At 37.0% G+C, this 23426-nt stretch overlaps 1 protein-coding gene across 3 annotated transcripts in view; it reads left to right on the forward strand.

Moving 5' to 3' along the window:
• Positions 1 to 931: 931 nt before the first annotated feature.
• The window catches only part of LOC137043273 (ribonuclease inhibitor), a 38730-nt gene continuing 16235 nt past the window's right edge, over positions 932 to 23426 (forward strand). For 2 of the 3 annotated variants that reach the window (XM_067419476.1, XM_067419478.1), the window contains exons 1-8: positions 932 to 1264; positions 2443 to 2595; positions 2669 to 2779; positions 9094 to 9242; positions 12546 to 12686; positions 13950 to 14068; positions 14487 to 14552; positions 16464 to 16617. In XM_067419476.1, coding sequence (XP_067275577.1) covers positions 1076 to 1264; positions 2443 to 2595; positions 2669 to 2779; positions 9094 to 9242; positions 12546 to 12686; positions 13950 to 14068; positions 14487 to 14552; positions 16464 to 16617 — 1082 coding nt within the window. In that variant the 5' untranslated portion in view covers positions 932 to 1075. The remainder of the gene's footprint in view (positions 1265 to 2442; positions 2596 to 2668; positions 2780 to 9093; positions 9243 to 12545; positions 12687 to 13949; positions 14069 to 14486; positions 14553 to 16463; positions 16618 to 23426) is intronic. The other variant, XM_067419477.1, reaches the window with a different exon arrangement.

A 23426-nucleotide genomic window follows, 5' to 3' on the forward strand; every position in this document is an offset into this window, starting at 1 on the left:
TAGCGGTTGAGAGTTGTATTTTTTTTTTTTTTTTTTTAATATATCTAGCTTACGATTTTCTTTGACTGTCTTACATTTTAAGTGAATGCTATGCGGGACAGCAAAGCTAAAACTAATTCAAATGTTTACAAATTGGTGGGCTAAAAGCAGACTACACATAGCCCGTCCAATTCAGAGCTAAATCTTGGCTATAGATAGACCATGACATGAAATGACACATCTTGCAGATATTATTGACAATGCGAACATGATGTAATATTAACCATATCATGTGCTACATTGCCAAAAACTACAATTAATCAGTTTAGTCTTTTGACTAAAAGTGGGCTACGAATAGCCGGTCTGTATAGGGGCTAAACCGTGGCTACGCACAGCCATGAATATATCTCGTTAAAGAAATGAAACCAAACACCTTGTAATCACTGTTAACTTTGCTTACATGATGGAATATTATACATCTCACAAGTTATTTGGACAAAAATTACATGTAACCAAATTCAAGATTCTTTTGGCTAAAAGTGGGCTACTCATAGCCGGACTATATCAGGTCTATAGTAAACCTAGACGGTGAAATGACGGCTATTGCTTGCTGGGTAGCTACCAAAGGGACTGACTAAAAACTGTAATGACAGTTTCAGTCACCATTCACGCTGACTGCAAGTTTTTTTCCACACAATGTGGAGGCTGTCAGGCAGCCCCTAACATTCTGCTTAATATCTCCTTTGTTTCACATAACAAGTCATCCCAGAGCAACTTGAGGGTAAATGATAACAGTTTTAATTTTTGGGTGATCAATCCCTTTAACATGTGATAATAACTTATGAATGTGATGCACACATCACACACACTCGGTATTTTGAGCGAGGGAGGATCTGGTAGCGTGTTGTATGGCTTAGGTGTTGCTACGGCAACAGACTGCACTGTACTGGCCTGGGAGAACGGCCCTCCGTTCCAAAACAAAGTTGTTAACGTGCCGATAAATATGTTTGAATGCGTTTAATTCGTTGCAAAAACTTTAATATTAACACATGAACTGCTTTTAATAAATAATTCCCGAAAGGTGATTAGTATTATAATGCGAAAGGCGCAGGCTAAAGGTCCGCGAGAAGGAGTGTCGAGCGTCGTCGATGATTCAGTGGTGCTGCAGCTCCGCGCGCTCTGGAGAAGATATGAGCATCACTGCATGCAGATTGACAGCTGTCCCAGTGTAGTGCTCAAACAGGACATTCTTCAACAAATCGACAAACAAGAACATCTCAAAAAGGTATTTGACAGAGTAAAATGGTTAATGAACTGGCCTAGAGACTTAGGCCAACTGAAGTACCAAAACTGTTGATGTGTGTGAACTATCTAGTAAATTCAACAACATTGCTGAACGTCAGTCTTATTCACATAAAAATGCTGGGATTATTTAGGCTACTGTACTGCTCAACACAAAATATAGGCTATTTTGAGTACTGTTTAAGCTGCTTGTCCATATGTTAAAGTAGGTTAAAAACCATAACAGCATATACGTTAGGCACCAAATGTAACTTCAAAAACGGGATTTAAAAATACAACTTTATAGATTCGTTAGTACCATAAATGTACATGTTTGATATAAGCTACAATGTATATCTAATGTACAAGCTACAATGCAGGGATTTAGGACATTCAGTATGTGTAAATCTAGAAATTGGCATTCAGAAAAGGGCCAATATACAAAATTGTCCATTAAAATAGGCTAAATATTTCTCATAATGTTTATAAGAAAATGCAAAAAATGAAAAGAAAAATAATTTTCAAATTGTAGACAATTTGACAATCACAAAAAAACAAATGACAACATCTCAATATTATTACAAAAGGTAATTTTCCATAAACCATATAGTTTTAAAAAGGTGGATAATTTTTCTGTCTTTAGTGAATTTCTCTTCATTCACTTTTGAATCAAATTAAGGATCAGGTCAACTAACATCAACCTAAGATGTCATGTGACTTAGCTTTTTGTGCGCTACAGTCAAAAAGAAATTATGCTAAATATTTTTGTGCATTACAATAATTCAGGTGTCTAGTACAGAGCTACAGAGCCCCTAAAGGGACATAGTGAAAGTAAAAAATATAAGATGAGATTAAAAACTGCCAATGCTTTTGCGTTCATCATTAAAATATATGTTGTCCTCCTATATATTATTTTTGTGCTTTATAAATGTCTCTTTATTGGCTCTGCAAAAGGCTTATTTTTCTGTGTAAAATATTTATATATTTTGAAATATTTAAATATATTTATATATTTTTTGCTGTTTCTGGAGTAAAATGTGACCCGGACACAGATTTAATGATACACACCTGTTAGGAGATCAATGACTTCCTTTATATGTTATTAATGTTCTGTTAAAATGTCTACTGTACTCATCTCCTTCTCACTCACTGTTTCTCTCTGTTCTTCTCTCATCCCTGTAGATAACGCTGTCATTTCAAGATTGCGGGGCCTCAGATGCTATCCTGCCCAGCCTTCAGCCTCTGTTAATGGCTATTCGAGAGGAGCGTTACACACATGCACAAGAATTCCACATCTGGAGTCTGTCTCTCAAAGAAACCGATATAGTTGAGCTGGTAAGCCCTGATCACACTTTGTTATAGATCCTAGTTTTGTGATTGGCAGTTATGGAAATCATTTTGTCTGAAGATGCAACTTGTTCCGGAACAAGGAGTCTTCCTGGGCAGCCAAGCGTGCTGCAATTCAAACCAGTCCTTCCCGTGCAAACAAAGGAATGTTTGTTTAGTCACATCACTCACAGTAAGATATGTGTCTTTTATTTCAGCAGTAAATGGTAATGAGCCATAACTGTTAACATTTTATCTTAACACCAGATCAGCTCTGGAAAGAATTTGAAATTACACAACAATTTCAGGTTCCAGAACCCAGAATGTTTTCTGTCATCTTGGCATTTTGTTGCAAAACATTTTGGCTTTGCATGTAAAATGCACCTGCTTTCTCTCTCCTTTTCCATCAATCACATTCTTTTTGTCGGTACATTTCCACATAATGTCACATCATTATCAAAGTAAAAAATGAAACATTCGCAATGAAAAATTAATAAGAGTTAGATGCAAGTCTTATGGATCACTGTTGTGATACTTTTGTGGTGCTATGCAGTGTTCTGCAAGTTACTTCCAAACTGTAATACATTATAGATTACTTGTCACTGTTATTTAAAAGTAATTCTTTACTTTACAATATTACTGTCTCAGAATTGTAAAGCGTTACATTAGTCCTGTATTACTTTTGAGTTAAAAGTAATACAGGACTACAAAAATAACTACAGCAAAATAACTACAGAAATAGAACTTAACATTCTAAAATGGCAAAATATCTGTGGATATCTTATAGGGATACTCTGTTATTTTACTCAAATTTATTGACTTATCTCCCGGATATGATGTCAAGACTTGTAAATGTTTTTTTCCTTATAGATATAGCTGTATGAAATCATAAACAGTCATATGTATCAATATCGTTTTGATAGTTTTCTAGTAATAAAAATTATTTTGTTCAGTTAGAGAACAGACGCTACATTTAAAATAGTAATATAAAAAATAAAAATAAATAAAATAAAAATAGTATTGATCTTAATATTAAACACACCATTCAAGCAATTTGCTCCCAATTTGGTACTCATTCTAAAGTGAAAGTATAATCTGTGCGGGAACTCATAACAGTGTGTATTATGAATGCAGCCTCTATTCTTTGTGAAAGATAAAGATAGAAATGCACACAGGAAACAAAATTATTACAAAATTAATATACGATCCGCCTAATCCTGGCCAATTCACAGAGATGCCGATTCGCACGGGACTACTATTATCAAAGGACCTCGGTGTTCGGCAAAATATGGTAGGTAATTTGCGGGGGAATTTTTACTTTTCAAATTACAGACATGGCCGATTCGCACGGGATTAAGATCACAGACATTCTCTGCAATTATTACAACTCACTAGCCTGACGTTGTCATACTCAATTCTAGTCAGAATATGAGTGTGATACTGCTCCATTGGGCTTCGATTAATGGGGCGTATTTCAACCAACACAGGAAAGACCTCAATTGGATAGACCTACAACGGCTGATGCTAAAGACATCTTTCCCATTGACAAATGCCTTGATTGCGGTCCCTTTCCTCTTTTAAATGCGCTATCGATATCTTCTATAACAGACACGATGGTGCAATCTACACATCTCAGTTCTTCAACAACAGCCATCATTGTTGTAAACTAATTCAACCCAAGCGCTCTTTGATGACGTGGCTGATTACGTTTCTGGTGATAATCTGTCAATCATCACCTAACAATGTGATTGGTCCGAACAGTTTCTGTTCAGGCATAATAACTCCTCTACGGTTCGAGTCCAGACCGAACTTCCCGACCTAAAAATGTTGTGAGCGAGAATAAGTTTGGCTGGCATTCAGGCTATCAAATTACCAGAGGTTCCCAGATAATAATAGTCCCGTGCGAACAGGGCTTTAGCCTATATTTCAGCCTCAAAGGCAAGACAGGCAAGACGTTTCGTTACGCACGTCAATCCATTCCTGACGTTCTTGGTTTACGTCTTATTTATTAAATATACAGGCAATTGGTTGATAAAACTGATGAAAATTAAAATACAATTTATACTAAACAAAATTCAGAGCCTTTCACAAAGAAAGGCTTTCTACATATCAAAATTTAATCAATTGGTCAACATCAAGTCTGATCCATGTCTCCCGGCATATTGCACATCTTATTCATGCTGTTCACTTTTCATAATCAAGTAAATTCACATTAAAATAAGGAAAAAATTATAATAAAAATTACATTATGGGCTACTTTTTAATCATAAATATGAAACTAAATAGGTTACGTTTTCTTTATACCTCTGGCTGACGAAGGTGTCTGCGAGTTCTGATGGTTTTTCCTTACGAGTCATGACAGCGGATATAACTCCCAATACTCCGTCATTTTTGGCCATACAGATAAATGTGAGACATAGTTATAAACTATTAATGATCTACTTTTATTTTTGTACTGTACACTCACAATAGAAAACAAAACTTGCGCTTTCTGTCTGCAAGAATCTGAAACATAAATAATATTGATAATATATAATATTGAACCGTTCGGTACGGCATTCATGGTTCAATACGCGCTTGTGAATTGCGTTTTTTTTTCTTCCGGTTTTGCATTTAGTTCATTGTTTCTATTTCTCTATACCCTGATATGAGCAAATATCCATTCATATGCACTGAAGTTAGGAGGTGTTTAGCCACACTTAAAATGCTGGTGTCAGAGAATTATACTCACAGAACACTATTATTCACACGAAAGTTGGGTTGGGTAACACGACAGTGCATTATTTGCATGTGTTTTAAAGCCTTGCCGGTTAAACATTTCATTTGCGTGCTTGTGCACAGCTTTAACATGCGCTGAGCGCGCACTAAAAGCCTGTCAAACACATGTGATTACTGAACTAAGTAGTCTCACTACGCTAATACTGTCAAATACACACAAGGTTAACATAAACACAGTCGGTTATGTTATGCACTCTCGGTCTTACAATGGCCATTGCGTGCGCTTGTCCATTAAGTCCACAAGACTGTAGGGTGTCCCAGTCATCATTTAAGTCATCAGTGCTCCTAAACGCCCCGTTTGCGGCTGCTATGCCCCCTCGATGCGCACTTCAGCTGAGCCCGCAAGTTTGTGAGCTACGCAGAGGACTTCTACCCGGCAGTCAAAGCGACATTACGTTGTGAAAGTGCGGACTCAGAGAAAGGCCGTGAGGGTTTAGGGTGCCATTTGGGACAGGGCCTATGAGATGCGACAGTTCACCTCTAAAATTATGTTAATAAAACAACAAAATACAAAGAGAAAATTACTCACTGCTCTTGAATAAAATAAAAATAAAATCTTTAATACAGTAGCTTTTAATCAATGTATATTGTATATTGAAGACTGTAGTTTTACTTTACATTTATTCATTCAATTTCATACTATACATCTCTGAGCTGCCACTGTAAATTTTATATTATACAGTACACTAGGAATGTGCACAGGTTTTTTTTAAAGTAAAGTTTTTCAAGTCTTTTAAGTAAAATAAAGAAAGAGCAATGCAATAAAAACAGAATAGAATAGAACCAAAAAACCAAACCAAACTGAAAACCATGGTTAAAAGCCGGGGTATGTATTTAACCGTGGACTAACTGTATTGTTGCATCCCTAGTAAATACGTATAGCCTGAGAAGCCAGACCCACATCAAGATGTTTGGTCTGGAAACTCACCATTGGCAGGGCTTAATCTGAGGGGCGGGATAAACGGTTGTCTTTCAAACTCCCTCTGCAAGGCGTGCACGCAATTGGATATCGCTACAACCAATCAGAGCAACGAAGGTGAAGCAGAGCTCGTTGACAGATTAAACTTTCGCCGTATCCGGTCGGCAAAACTCCGAACACATCTTACTTTCTTAAAAATGACTTCAGTGCCGTTCTTTGTTCTTTTCTCAGAGAAAATCTTAACTCCAAGTCTTCCAGAATCGCGGTCAGAGCTGATTCGAAAGACCGCCATTCGCCAGTTTCTGTGTTTACTAGAAGCATGCGCAACTCCACCATCATTATATTAAGCCCCGCCCACTGACTATATACACGATGTGATTGGCCCGACCAGAGTTTGGCGTTTACAGCTCGGTAGTGAATTGAGAGTTGCTAGACGAAATTAGATTTGCTGCCGCTAGGGTGCGTCTTTCGAGGCTAGAATACGTATCACATAAACATGAAACATACGTCTAAAGAAAGCTTGAAATCAATATTTTTTAATAAAACTATTCATATTTTAGAGTGAACTGTGGAGTGCGCTGGCATATATCTAGCAGAGCATCAAGTCACTCTGCTACATTTACATGCTCTGATACTATGAAAAGGTGGTCAGTAGCCTAAGTGCGTGGTAGAGCGCCAATGCCGTGTGATTTTCGAAATCTGAAACCAATGCATTTAATTTGAAATGTGTCACAATTTCCTGTGGAGTCACTTTTTTGGCAGGGGCCCGCTTGTGATGTGATGAGTTACTGTAATGCATTATTTTGTAACGCATTTACATTGTAACGCGTTACCCCTTTTCAATCTTGAAACTGAAAATCTGCTGTTCCCTTTCATTGCATTCTGCAAGAGAAAGCAATATATTATTTAAAATGTCTTCTTATCTGTTCTACACACTCAAGTTTGTAATGACATGAGAGTTAAGAGTAATGACCAAATTATCATGTTTGGTTGACAACTGACATTGTAAACTGTTGTTTTGCCACATCTGTTCTTTTTTAGATCGGTGGTGCTTGTCTAGTTTGTGAGGCCATTGGCAGCCAACTACTGGCCTGTGTTTTCAACAAGAACCGCAATACCTCCGAGGCTATGGCGGGCTGTCAAACTCATGAAAGCATAATTAAAATCAGGGGATTTACTCAGCTACTGCCAAAACTTTTGATTATTTTTCCAGCAATATAAGAATTGTAACTTCTGTAGTAACTTGAGAGATGACAACACATCATAAACTTTTTTCATTCAAAAATTATATATACAGTATGTAGTCCTGTAACAAACACTTAGTTTGTAGCCAGTATGCGTCATCAAACAGTTCTTCATCCTTGTTTTGGGCCTGAAGCATATAATGTAGATCAGGACTGGACAACTCTGTGTCATTGTCCTGTAGATTTTAGTTCCAACTTTTGACTGTCCATGTGTTCTTGTTATGGCTACTGACATACTTTTAATCATCATGTGGTCCACACCCATTTTCATTCCCTTCCAGGGACAACATGTTCACACTACAGCTCATATAAATCGGAAAAATCTGTCCAATTAAAGGGTGAGATTTACTTCCATAACAGCTTTGATGCTGTGAAAATCACTGCCATATTTTTCCAGACCTGCAGACAATGAATACAAGGAAAACAGTATGGTGGATAAGCATGCAATTGAAGTTCTGCACTTGAATGCTGTTAGGACAACCCTAACATATAAATTTGGCACAGACATAGATTTATATATGGCGGTCAGACGGTTATAACAATAAGTGCTTCAGAGTTCTATAAGAGGTCCTCATTTTTAAGATGTTGATGAGATTCTGGGCGATTTTTTTCTGCTGTAGATCATCACTAATCTATGAAATGATGTTCAAGGGGAGCTTTATATATAGGCTAAAATTGATATCTGTATGGAATTACTCTTTTTCTCACAGTCAGAAAGAGATTACACACAGCCGCTTTGTCAAGAGCTGCAGCTTTGATCTTTGTAATACTAAGATATTTATTTTAGTAAGCCGGTTTGAGTGACATCTCCCTGCTTAGCAGTGCCCGTGAGTGCACAAACCAGCCTTTAAAGTTAGAGTTAGTTAAAATAAAAATGTTGTCATGATTTATCTTTGTTTATCTTCCGAACCAAATTTAAGATCTTTTTAAAGAAATTAAATCTTCATTGCCACTTTAAAGGCCCAGAGAGGTAGCAAGAAGATTGTTAAAATGGTCCATGTGACAGTGGTTCAACCTTAATTTTATGAAGAGATGAGAATACGTTTTTTGTGCAAAAAAAAACACAAAAAAATGACTTTATCTGTAGTAGTCACATGGACTATTTTAACTACCTTTCTTGACCTTTAAAGTTACAATGCCATTGCTGACTATGGGTGGTTATATCTTAAAAATATCTTAATTTGTGTTCTGAAGATGTATGAATGTCTTATGGGTTTGGAATGACATGAGGGTAAGTAATGACAGATTTTTCATTTTTGGGTCAACTATCTCTTAAATCTCTTGGTCTTTGGTATAAATTGTGCTATTATGTGGTCTTTCTACTGTATAATAATCAAGTAGCACTGATTAAATTAACCAAATTTGTATATTTTCTGAAGAAAAAGTGATGGGTGTCTGCCTGTGCAAAACTCAACATCACAACAATGCTAAAGTTTTATGGGTGGTTGGCTGCGAGGGCATTGTTGTAATGTAAATCCAGTTGACAGTGTGCAGCATAACAGTATTAGTAAAATCCATGATTGTAAATTTCCCACATTTCTCCAACCCTGCTGTTTGTTCTGACAGTGTCTTCTTTTGGAGAAAAGGGGGAGGACAGTTTATCCCTTTAGATCGCTGGAGCTGCTTGATTGCAGATTGACTGAATGGTCTCTGGAAAGATTGGGCAGGGCTGCAGGCATCAGCTACCTCACCAAACTCTGCCTGGACTACACACGGTAAGAGGACGTCTGATTGTGTATTGTGTGAATGTCTTTAGATGCACTTTGCCATTCCAGTTTGTCAATCACAGTGTACATCAGAGTTGGGTAACTTTGATCCTGGATGGCTCTATCCATAAACAAAAACACCTGAAAATATAACTTATAGGTGTTTGTCAATCAGAATGCTGTGTCAGAATGTTTTGCTGTTAAAAACACAAGATGTTTTTCAGTGGAATGAAAAAAAACACAAGGTCTAGACACATGTTTTTAACAGTTTAACTTTATTGTAAGTTAAGCTCTGCATTTTTAGGATGTTGTGTCATGCGCAAGATGCTGCAAAAAATGCCAGAGCAACGATTAAAGAAGTCATTTTAGTGTGTGTTTACATAGAAAAAGAATGGAAAAAAAGCTCAGTGGAATGGAAAAATGTGTTTCACTCTGTATATGTGTGTGTGTGTGTGTGTGTGTGTGTGTGTGTGTGTGTGTGTGTGTGTGTGTGTGTGTGTGTGTGTGTGTGTGTGTGTGTGTGTGTGTGTTCCGGGGCTCGAGCACCCACGTGTGCCAGACTGCCTGTAGGCTACATTCATTTAAAATTAAACATTGAAGTTGGTGCCGCTGTCAGTCGCCTGCTCCAATATCCTATCCACCAATTTTACTGTGTGGACTGGTGTGACATTGATTTTTAAATTCCCACGAAGCTGATCGCGGTTACTTTTCATCTCCAAACCTGTCTGTATTTGTGAGAAGTGGCGCTGTCCTGATTTGAAAGATATGCTACTTTACGGCTTTATTATCAATTAAAGTTGTGTGTTCGTGTCGGCCGCTGTCCATTTCAAGGTTCTGAAATGCAAAAAATGGTTGACTACTTTTTTACGTCTTTTTTTAAAGGGCGCGTGCGCCCATGAGCACCCACGGAGGAAAACATAAACCGGCGCCTATGCTCAAGGCTGCTTATCTCGGCTGCACGTCATTAAGCTTTGTCAAAAGGCATGTCAATTTGAAAGATCCTTTGAAGGCAGCCTTCATTTCGCCTCCTTCATTTGGCTTATTTTGAAGGATGCATCATGTGTATCCTTTGTGTCCTCCAATCACCTACAATCCTTTGCATAAATTCTAATTCACAAAAAAACATATTGTCCAAAAATGAATCATTACTGAAGTGAGGTCATCCAAGTTACACTACGTAATGCAAGACAAAAAAGAATAAATATATATATTTTGGAGATAAAACCATGTTATTTTCTTGTAAATCAATCACATAATGCTAAACTGTGCATAATGTAAACTACTGGGAGATCCCAGCTGGTTGTAATTACCAGAAAGTCATTACATTTAAAGCTTTTATAATATAGTGTTTTTCAAATTATAATTTTTATAGGTTTTTTATAGTATTTTATAGAAATTTCATATGAATTTGTACAATGTGAATTGTACAAAAAAATAGAATTATTAGAAAAGGTAAGCATGAAGGTCCACCCCTTAGCATACCTGTCGCTGGGACATAGAACTTACAAGTGAGATTGTACAAATTCATACAAATTATTATTAATTTGCCAAAACCTAAAAGTTACAAATTGCCATGAGATTGTCTTTAGTGTACAGTATATTAGGTATTTCACTAAGGCCGTGTGTCTCACTGTGGACTCTTTGCTTGTTATGATATGGAATATCCGTGGAAGTGTTACTAGTACTATCTCATTTCACAGATAGTTTGTTTCTGTATTGATTCTGTATAAAAATGCAGATACAATGTTAAGTATTTGCTTTAGCTCTTGTTTTAAATTATTTTTTCCGTTATTACTGTTATATTATACTATTATACACTTGTTTTCATATGTACAAGCATAATGTGGCGGTTGGTCAGTGTTGTATTTGTCCCTCCCCTCCTGCTCTCTGATTGGACGGCTGAGTGAAGAGTGACAGTGATGAGCGCTGTGTTTTATTCAAAGTTGAACATTCTTCAACTCTCTGCGACCATTAAGAAACCCTGAGCGCTCAACCCTTGAGCGTGAAATACTCGCTCAGCGCCTCGTTAGGCTCATGGCATTCTAAAACCGCGACGCTCCCATTGAAAACAATTGAATACACCAGCCAGCTGCGTAAAAAAAACCCGCTTTGGTGGACACACGGCCTAATGATTGCAGTCCTGGAGGGCCACTGTCCTGCAAAGTTTGCTCTTTCCCTATTAAACAAAACTTGGTAACACTTTAGAATAATGGTTCATTATTAATAGATAACTATGCAGGAAGTAATGCAGGACTAATAAGAAGCACTTCAGCTACTACTATTAACTAATAGAAACAAGCTGAACTCGAATTTAGGAGATAGTTCCTTATTAAGTAATCAATAATTACTGACTGAGATTAGCCTCATTAATAACTATTAACTAACTGACCAATTATCACATTATTGTGTGTCTGAGATGTAATTAATCATACTCTGAATAAAGTCATAAAAAGCATTACTAATTACTTAAGTGTTAGTCATTATGCAGGAGTTGCTAGTGACCTGGACCCTTATTTTAAAGCGGAAAATATGTTTTTTCACTTTAAAATAATGCTCCAGATCCCCAGTAGTCCTTGAAGAGTGATTGGGTACTTGAGTAATTAGTGATGTATTTTATGACCACATTGAGAGTAAAAAAAATAGACAATTTCTCACATCTCAGACATGTTAATGTTGTGATTAGTAATTAATTAGTAATTTCCTTGTTACCTATTATTTATTAGTGTATATAATAATAATAATATAATAGCGTAAGCATCATCGTCTCATTCAGTAACTATTAATGACATAATAAATAACTATCATAGTCCTAAATTCAATATTACTTACTGATTATTTCAGCTTGTTTAGTTTATAGTAGTAGCTGAAGTGTTAATGTAGTGCTATTTATTAGCCCTGCATAACTTCCTGCATAGTTATCTATTAATAACAGTCCATTAATCTAAAGTGTTACCCAAAACTCTAACATGGCAGGCAGGTGTGTTTGATTAGGAATATGTTTTCGCTCATGTCTTGCAAATTTTGCAGTGACTCACACATGACATTAAACATATGAAGTTGAAAGAATATCTAAAAAACGTGGTTCAAGACCTTGCGTCCCTATTCCACCACCCTGTGTCCCACGTTTATAAACACGAAAACATGGTGTGTGAATGGCACCTTACAATGCTATTCCACAGTTTGAGCTATAGTACTTTGGAAAATGTTTTAGCCTTTTGTTTCAATAGTTTTAGCATGCATTTTTTTAATTTAAATGTGTTTTTAAAGGTTTAATCATGACCTCTCCTCTCTGTCTGTCTGTTTCTTTCTCAGCATGGGACAGGAAGGGTTGAAAGGTTTGCTCAGTGGAGGTTTGGGGACCAGTCAAATATGTTCCTTGAGTTTATGTTATTGTGGTTTGGGTTCATGGAGCGGAACTCTGCTAGCTTCACTTCTCACCAACAGTTCTGTGAGGTACGGACTGTTATGACCACTGATGCTTATGTTTCCCATTAACCTGTGACTCTCTGCTGTGACTCCTGGGATCCATCAGCAGCTTCTGCTGAAATACTTCATCACATATTCATTCATGAGCTTCAGCTGATGACTGCTTACAGATGATGACATCTTACTGGGCCAGAGGGGCCCTCGCTGTGGGCCCAAAGAAAGGCTATTTTGACAATCCAATAGATCATCCGCACACTTTCTCCCACTCTGTCGGAGATCCATGCTGCAATCTATTGTATAAAGTGCTTTATGCCATTATTTAATTGGAATGCCGAAATACACAGCTTGTGCAAACATATCCAGTTTCTCCATTCGGTGTTTAATACCAAGGCAGGAAGGGCACTAAATATGTCCACTCATGTTATTAATCACACTAAGGCATGTGGACCATCTAACTGTATCCACATTGAGCTTCAATACTCAAGAGCATTCCCAGTGAGAACAAAATTAAAAAGATAATGGGATGTGTTTTCACAAAGTTGATATTTACAGTCTGCCAGAAATTTGGAAGTCATCTCAAACCACACAGCCATCCTGTGGGTATCTTCTGGAGAACAAGCCGCTTGTAAATCAGCACGTTCTGAGGAAGAAATGTTCATAAAACAAGGAAAACACTTGTAAAACGGCAGGTTCCAGAGGAAAAAAATGCAGTATGCTAGTTAAACTAAGCTCTTTTTTAGATGAAAAACTGCATAAAGTATTACAACTAATCAATTTAATCAACCAAGAATGAGTTGACATGTTTGGCGGCTTTTATAGCTCAAAAAAATACTTTCTTTTTAAAACATGAAAGCAGGTATTTCCACTAGTGACTGCCAGTCTGTAATGAAATGAAATAGATCTTTTATATTTTCTCTCATAAATATCACTCTGTCTTAAAAACATAAACAAATAAACTAGTTGTTACTATAGGTCTTTCATCATCATTTATTGATAAACAGGAGCCTGGCTGGTTGTCTGTGACTCTTTGTATTGAACAAAGACTGCGACATCTATCTTTAATAATTTACACACAACAGAGTCTATTCAGGGGTTTCAGTCACTCAGGATGGGTTAATAATGCCAAAATATATCATCTGGAGATGAAGAACATGTTCTTGATCACATTTTTAATGTAAAATTATGTAAATGCATTGACTGTATGAAATGGAATTTCTTTTATTTAATTAATCAGTCAGTCTTACAAGTTGGCTTATTTTCCCTAAATACATTTTTTGTTTGATCCTTTAGGGAGCTGTACATCAATGGCAATGAGCTACAATGTGTGGGTGCCATTGAGCTGCTGAGAACTGTGGCTGACAACAGCCTAAAAATGGCAGAGGTCCAAAACAGGACCACATCCATCACAGGTGCGTATATGAGTTTATCAACGTTCACCTAATTCATTCTATCAATAGTACAGACCACAGAGATTTCATCACAGGGGAATGTCTGAAAAGTGACAGGCTATATTCTGGTGATTGTCCGCATTGGTCCACGTCTGTTGGTACAGTGCGAATTGGCCTTTAAAGGTCAAGATAAGACTTCTCCCTTAAGGTTTTTCTGTTTTTCCAAACCTTAGAGTTCTATACAGTTCTGTGTGAGTAGGATACACACAAGCAGTGTGTAATGTTATGCAATGGAATGTGTTAAGAAACTAAATTATGAGAATTATCACCTCATCATTCTTTTTTCTTGACTTCCCAGTAGACATTAAAGGGTTTTAAAGGGTGTAAAGTAACCTAATTTTGTGCAAAGTGATGTAATTTACATGTTTCCTCCTTTCAGGCGAGACAGAGTTGATCTCCCAAATGCCCAATATGTCTCCCAGGAAAAAGAAAGCAAAGAACAAAGGTAATACTAATTTTCTGCCTCTAAGAAGACCATATCAGGAGCCTCAAAAAGCCTGAAACAAACATTCATATAGCCTTAAAAAAAAAAAAAAAAGCTTACACACACGTATTTCACACAGCTCCTATGGGACATTGGTTTCCCTCGTGTTAAAACATCACAAAACCTCCATTGAAACCACCTGAACAAATATTCTCGCTTAGTACTTCTATTACAGCACCTTGACAACGCAACACCTCCACAGACTATGTGGAGGATTAACCGGAAATATCAGTGTCACACAGAACTGTATTTGACACAGATGCTAGTACTAACTCTTTTGATCAAAGCAACTTAATTTTGTGACTTTCTGTATATAAGAAGGAACAGAGTACTATTACATGAAGATTCATGGCTCTTTCTGAGGGATTGGGGACAAATCTTTCCCATTTTAGTCTTATTACACTAATTGATATAATTAAAAAAAAAAGAATAGGAGTAGAGGATCTAATTCTAGCTATTCACATGAATGATAATTTAAAGAAAAAAAACACACCAGCTTTGCATACATGCATAGACAATAACCGACAGTCAACAGAAGAATCTACAAAAGATTGTATAAATATATTGTGAGTTAGCATAGTAGTGATACATAGTACATGAACACATTCAGCAGTACCCAAGAGAACAAGTGAGATCATACATTGACTTTGTACGAAATCACCCCCTATAGCTGGGCACTGTTTAAGGGGACAGCCATTTGTAGCCATTTGTCCCAAACCATAGTGGGCGTTATTGAGTGCACTCATTCGATCCCATAATGCAACTGATGTACACCCAAATGGCTACAGAATATCAATAATGCACTGTGAGAGAGTTATGCCAAATTAATTCCATTCATCCTTCCATTTGGTCCTACAGCATATCATACAGAAATAAAGTCCCTTTCAATTGATGATTAAATGAATTAAGGTTTATACATGATCATTAAACCGCAAACACCAACTATGCAAAAGCGTCAGCCCTTCCGGCAGTGTCTGAATTCTCATTTTCAGGCACTCTTTCAAGATAACTATATTAGTGAAGTATTGTTGGGAATAGTGAATGATGGTATAGTAGGGGCGATTTCGAACAAAACTATAGAAATCATGACAACCAAGGAAACAGGATCTAAACACACAGAGAATACGGCAACAAAAGAATTAAACACATTTTTAGAAAGCAGTTTCCGAACAGAAAGCAAGAATAGCTGTTACATTTGTATTGGTTAAATGTGTTGTGGAAGTTAAAATATTATTTATTCTATCAAATTTTACATTTCGAAATTTGGTGCAGTCCCCTTTGGTGGGTCCTTCCAATTTCTATGATGATTACTGACATTTACATGGGATTTTATGAAAGATCAGCTGTAACCTTTTTAAATGAAACTCATTTAAAAATGAACAAAAAACACTAACAAAAGTATGGGACTAGTAGCTTCATTTTGTTTCACACACATAACTACACACGTGCAAATGACAAATAATACATATTTTTGCACGCATAAATTGATCATGTTGTCATAGGGAGGCCATAAATGAACTTGTGGTTTGTGGTGACCGGTGACGAGTGAAGCTGGTCTCACAATCTGGTTGTCATATTCTCAGTGTGGCCAATAGCATTTTGCCGTTTCCTCAAAAACCTTTCCACTACTCTGTAGGCCAATGAGAGAACTAAGGGACAGACATCTCTTCTCCACTGTTTGTGTTTAAATGTATAGGTCTCTCAGTCATAATTATTTAATTAATTTACCAGTTTAGTTATATTTTCTTGTTTATGCAGTGTTATCATAAAAATGAATTCTATCTCTTGATGAATGGTAAGATGTAGTGAGTCATGTCTTTTTAATGGATGTCAGATTAGTCTCAGCTGTGGATGACATGTTTGTGTGGTTAGGAAAGAAGAAGAAGAAAAGAGAAAAAGCAAAGAGCGGTCCTGGTGCGGCAGGAGGCCCGTGGCTAGAGAAGCTGCACATGTTTGATAACTCCATCGATCACTCAGGAAAGGAGGGACCAAATCAACTAACTCGATTCTTGGAGCTCCTTTGCATGTGAGTGTACTTGACTGTGTATAGTATATTGTCCAAAATGTCATTTGTCTTTTCTTGGCTACTGGAATTGTCAACAACATTTGATGCATTTTTGAACATAAAATGGTTTAAATGCTTTTACAGGCTTAAAACTGCTGTAAGCAATGCTAACTTGCACCAGATAAAGCTACTACTGCACTGCAAAAAGGGATTTTCTCACTCTTTATTGATTTTCCAATAGTCCAATACAGTACAATAAAATACAATACATATCCAATACAGTATTGTTTTCCAATACAATTAACAATTAATTTCTAAGCAACTTTTTTGTATGCTATAAAAATAAAATAGAAGATATCTGCCAATGTGGCAAGAAAAATAAACTAATTTCAAAAGGAAATTTGGCAAGTTGTTGTTTTTCTCACCCCATTGGCACTCAATTTAATGGCCACTCAATTTAAGCATAAATCACTTTTATTTTGATACATTTAGAAAACAAGACTGTGACATCTTGCTTTTCAACTAAATGTATCTTCCAGTAATGCTTTAGAATACTGTTCTGTCATTAATGAATAACTACACAGGAACAAATGAGTCACACAATATTGGGATTCTAGTAACTACTATTAACCCTCTGAAGTCTGAGCTGTTTTTGGGGCCTTTAGAAGTTGTGACATGCTCTGACATTTGTGCTTTTTTTGTTGCTTATAAACATTAATGCCAAAAAATGTCATTACATTTTATTCAGCACAAACTGGGCTAACATTATATGTGAGCAACTTGTATGTACTTGCTTGTATTTTTGATAGAATAACATTAATGCATGGTTTTTGAAAAATACTTTTGACTAATGGGTGATGTTGCCTAGAGTTTTTGCTTCAAACCGATGTGAGAATCATTGTGCTTACTTATTCACATAAAGCAATAATATATTGATTTACATTTGGTAAGACACTTTTTCTTTACAAAGGCCGTATGTGGTGAATGATCATGAATAATGCTGTGATTTAGAACTGAGAGAACAAATGAACCCACACTGAGCTGCATAATGACCTGCATAAACAAACAGGACAAAATAAATTTATGTGTAAATAAATAAACTTATTTAGAATGTAGTCAACAAAGGAACAAGACACTGATTTATGAATTAGTGAGTAACATTGCTCAGTCGAATGAGGTAGTTGACTAATCAGTTGCTGCTGTTTTTTCACAACTCCCAGAGATCTAATAAGAACTATTAGAGGTGGATAATTAATGTGATAATGTATTATGCCACAAATCATGTATTACCAAATTCTTCAGAAGGAATTACGGCCCCACTTTATATTAGGTGGCCTTAAGTACTATGTAATTACATCAAAAAAGAAGTACAATGCACTTACTGTGTTCAAATTGTATTGCCAAAGCACCTTTGCTGATATTGAGGTGGGATACGGGTAGAGTTAGGCACAGGTGTGGTGGGATGGGTAAGTTTAAGGGTAGGGTTAGGTGTAAGGGAAGTGTCAACTGTGTAATTACAAATGTAACTACAGAAATTAATTACAGACGTAATTACATGCAGGTATTTTTTTAAATGTAAGTACAATATAAAAACATGTATGTACACAATAAGTGCATTGTATCAAATTATTAATTACAATGTTATTACACAGTAGTTAAGGCCACCTAATATAAAGTGGGTCCGGAATTACTAATATATGACTGTCATTACAAGAGGTTTTTGTAAGATTTTGGGTAGAAATTCCTTATGACGGATTTGGTGACACTTGAGTCATTACTACACAGTAAAATCCCAGTGTTAAATCAACACTGCTCAGAGCACATATGGTCCCAGTAACACTGAAGTAGCAGCTGTTTCTCAATATGCATTCTTGTCTGTACTTGTTTTCTCATGGACTTCTGAATCCCGACTTCTCATGGACTTCTGAATTCCGACTTCATCAGTCGCTGCCCAAGTACTTTTCCAATTTAAAGTTCACATCTATCCAAGTACAGTTCAAATCCCCGGATGTATCCTTGATCTGCCCCTTTTAACAAGGATTCATCGAAAGGAGACTTGTGAAATCCAGTCGATCAGTGAGTGCTCAGCTCTCATTAACCCCGCCGAGAGCAGCCTTACCTTGGCTAGACCTTCTGACGTCTGCCGCTGACTCTGATGTCTCTGTAGTGGTTAAACATGAGATATAATTTGCCTTGTGTTTATCTAACGGGCGATCTTTGGTCTCATGAATGTATAATTTGTTCCCTGGCTATTTGTTTTGGATGAGGACAGAGCGATGTTTAATTTATTTCTTTGTTCAAAACAGAAATTTAACAAAAAGAAAAAACTGGGTTATGGTTTATGTCATATTTAATTGTATTACAGTGAAGATAATTTTTTAAAACGTAGCTAAACCAAAAGAGGCATGGTTGTTTTTTTAATTTATTTTTGTTTAGAAATAGGCAGTGAAGCTAATCAGTGTACGAGTTGCCTGAGCTACATTTGTGTGGCTATTAATATGTTAAAGATTTTTTTTTTATGAAAACGAAAATAGACAGAGTGGTGTTTTATAACATATTTAGTTTTATTATAGCCTCAAATACAGCGATAACCGGAGTAGCCAGAGCGATCTGAGTGATCAAGAACGCTGCTGTTCCGTTTGCAGAATTACCAGACTTCCTCTGGAGTTCGAGTCAGGAGACAAGTCTAAAGTTTGCGTAGCCTACTTGGTTTTGAGAAATGGCCAGTGTTAAAGTTAATTAGATACATAACTGATTGATGAAGTGATGATTGACCATTAGTAGTGACACCTGATGATAATGTGCATAATCACTAAAGGAAGGAGGAACAACAAAACAGAAAAAAGAGAAACACAAGAACTAACTGAATTCAGCCACAGCCTTAAGCCCCGTTTCCACCGCAGGAACTTTACCCAGGAACCAGGAACTTTGGGTGGTACTTCGTGTGTTTAGACCGCAGGAACCAGGGTCTAAATGAAGTTCCGGGTAAATATTTCCCCCTCCAAACGGCCCTGCTCGCGAGGTAGTACTTTTTCAAAGTTCAGGAACTTTCGAGGGCGGGACTTGGGCGCTGAACATGCTGATTGGTTTAGATCAAGCAGCATTTTATTTTAACGGGCATTTTTAAAAGTCTTGCGAGGTTCAGTGTCGTTCAGTAAATATCAGTCTTGCTCTGTCTGATGGCGCGCGCCACGTTCGTCTCAGCCATCTCACGTGCAATGTCTGTAATAGCTGATAATAATATACATTGTCATTTTAAATCTAGCTTTACAAGCTTTCTGAATATGCTGCATGCTGCTGAATCTGCATATTAGTGCTCTTTTCTGTCGTTGTTAATTACCTCTTTAGTAAACCTATACATAACCAGCAAAAGCAGCACAGCTCGAATCTCTTCCTTACTCGTTATTCATTTTTTTTCACCATGTAAACGACCTGACCGATTACTTTTAAGTGTGCGTCCTTACATGACGTGACGGCGCGCGCCGCGCTCATGTTGACAAGAGAGGAAAGTTAATTTTTCGGAGGGGTAAACTTTTTATTTCGTAAGTTATGAAGATAATGTTGGAGTAATGACACCGCGTATATTGCCCCAGGCAGTTTAAGAGTTGCTATGGCTACAGTAAACACACTCCAGCTGCTGGAGAAAACAGCGTTGACATTTTTGATGCGCAGACAAACTGCATGTGACAAAATAATTGTGCTTGAAAGTCATCAGATGTAAACAACAGATCGGTTTAGATAACATCTCATGTAAATAGTCCATCTTTCAATCGGTACACACAAAAATGATTACTGCAGTAAGACATGTCCTTCACTGACTTGGAGGAACAGTCACGCGCAGTCCTATCGGACTAATTTGCCTAATCTTCTCAGAACTTTAGATTGCGGTCGAAACGCAGACAGTTGCAGGTCTGGGGGGGAGAAAAGTTCCTGTAAAAAAGTTCCTGCTACAAATTGTTCCGGGTAATTTTGATGGAAACGGGGCTTTAGATGAAATCAAATGAAGATGAAAGAAGACATTAATGGGTCCTGCACACTGTGCGATTTTTCAAAATCGTTTGGGAATGTTGCTTGTCAGGCTGATCCCCGCTGTAAGCCATGTCCCACTGTAAGATCTCAGTTGTCATTAACATCAGACTGTACGATAGACAAAGCGTGCTAAAAATGGATGCACACAAGAAAACTCATCCCGAGTTTTATATCATTAATGACGTGTTCGGTGAGCACCAAGGCTTTAACAATGTAAAGAGCTCAGTATACATAAAATATAGGGGTGTAACGATTCACTCGTTTTCTCGATGCATCAATTACAAATCCTGACTATGCATACCTATGCATCGATCTTGAAACATGTATTTTGAATCATGAATCGTTCCTTTCGGTCAGTGGTCGTAACTCTGTTTTTCAGCGGCACTGGCCAAAACGTTATTGGTTGGAGCGAGAACGTGCTACGATTGGTCAGCACAATATGGCCATTATCTGATTGGCTTAAGCAGACGGTGGGTGGAGTCTACCTATTTGTGGATTTGTTTGCTAGAAATGTTTCAAAATCCATGCGATTTACAAATGTGCAAGAGATCCACGAATGTACTAGCCTAGAAATCTAGACGCACCCTAGCGGCAGCAAATTTAATCTGCCCCCAAGTGTCGTCTAGCAACTCTCAATACCCGTCTGAGCTGTATTCCTCTCAATCTGGACGGGCCAATCACATCGTGTATAGAGTCGGCGGGTGGGGCCATAATGACGACGGCTGAGTTGCGCTTGCTTCTCTGAGAAAAGAACAAAGAACGGCACTGAAGTCATTCTTAAAAAGAGAAGATGTGTTCGGAGTTTAGCTGACCGGATACGGTGAATGTTTAATCTATCAACAAGCTCTGTTTCACCTTCGTTGCTCTGGTTGGTGTAGCACTATCCTATCGCGTGCAGAGAGAGTTTGAAAGACAACCGTTTATCCCGCCCCTCAGATTGAGCCCTGTCTATGGTGAGTTTCCAGACCAAACATCTTGATGTGGGTCTGGCTTGTCAGGCTACGAATGCACAGGAAGCGATTCACAAATGAATGCAACTTTGTTATTCACAAATGTCATTGTATTTATTTGTGAATCTTATATATTTTTGTGAAACACTTGCATATATTTGTGGATCTCATTCTATTGATTTGTGAAATTATTTATTTTTTGTGAATCACTTTACATTTATTTGTGGATAACAATATATTTGTTTGGAATAAAGCAACAATAATACCCCCATATACCTGAACTATTGAAGTAAAACCCTGCATATTCAAGACGAAAACATTTATTTCATGGACAGAGCAAACACATTTGTAAATGCATACGCACAGTTCTGATGAATGATACATGAAATTTAACTTAGTTTAACTGAAGAAGCAAACTGCTAATGTAACTACAACATTACCAACACTGAAACAAGATTGTGCATTTTATCTATTAATTCAGAGGCACATTAAAGTTGCTTCGATACTATAGCAACAGGCGCGTTTACTTTCAGAATCATTATAAGGAAAATGTTCCATATAAATAGAACAAAGAAAGCTTTTGGAATGGAAGCATTGCATGTTTAATGCCTGGAACACTTTAATAAGGTTGTGTAGCCATTAACACTGTCACACACAATAGTTAGCATTAACTAACAATACTTTTAAAGCCTTTTAAAATTTTGGCTTATTTACATTTCTTTATTAAAGTAAAGGCTATTAAAGGCTATTAAAGTAAAGTGTGTATTTATAATAAAACAATAAAGTAATAATATAAACATTGATGTTAACAGTTGACAAATGTTTTTGTCCATTTTCTTTTCTTAACAAAGATTTACAAATACAGTAACAAATGTACCGCTCATGGTTAGTTCATGTTAGTCAATACATTAACTAATGGTAACTAATGAAACCTTATTGTAAAGTGTAACTGTTTTTTGTGTCTGTGTGTGTATTTTTTTGGTAACACTTTGCATTGTTTCATACGTTAATTCATTAGTTAAACTAACCATGAACAACACCTCTGTTCAGCATTAGTTCATCTTCGTTAACATTAATTAATAAAAATCCAACTGTTCATGGTTTTTTCATGTTAGTTCATATGTGCATTAACTAATGTTACCCAGATTTTAATAATGCAGTTCATTATTAGTTCATGCTTACTAATGAACCTTATTGTAAAGTGTTACTGGGGTGGTGGCCACTCTCTGACCTCTGAAGGCTGCTGTGTAAAGCCTAGTTCAGACTGCACGATTTTCAAACTCGTCGGGTCACTGCTCTATTCACACTGCATGACTATCTGGGGTATCATTCAGTCACTGCTGTGTTCACACTGCACGTTGGTTTGACGACAGAGGAGTTCACACTGCATGACTGAACAAGAGGAAGAATCGCCGACAACTCTCTCTATCTCCGGTGCGCAAACTACATTTCCCAAACACGTGCGATGTGACAAGTAAACAACGCGAGATCACACGTGCGTCAGACCGGAGTTCTCGTGCGAGACTTGGAATTGTTATTAAAAATGATAAACTGCACAAAGTTTGCTTCAAATTGTATGTGCGCTGATTTGTGGAGAAAAAGAAAAAAGATTATGGCGGAAGAAATTGTTGGAGAGACAGAGGGAGACAGGATTTTGTTCTGCAAAAACAGTTTGAGGTAAATAAATAATTTTGTAATGTGCTGCTGCTGTGGCTGGATGTGCAAATGTATGGGCTTTGTTTCTGTTTGATAGAATTGTAAATATATCTATTAAAATACTGATATTCTGCTCTATAACTCCTCCCTGAACGTCCTGCTGCCCTGTATCTCACTCTTTCATTGGCTTTCGGT

This window comes from Pseudorasbora parva, chromosome 16 (genome assembly GCF_024679245.1).
Source record: "Pseudorasbora parva isolate DD20220531a chromosome 16, ASM2467924v1, whole genome shotgun sequence".
Classification (NCBI taxonomy): Eukaryota; Metazoa; Chordata; class Actinopteri; order Cypriniformes; family Gobionidae; genus Pseudorasbora; species Pseudorasbora parva.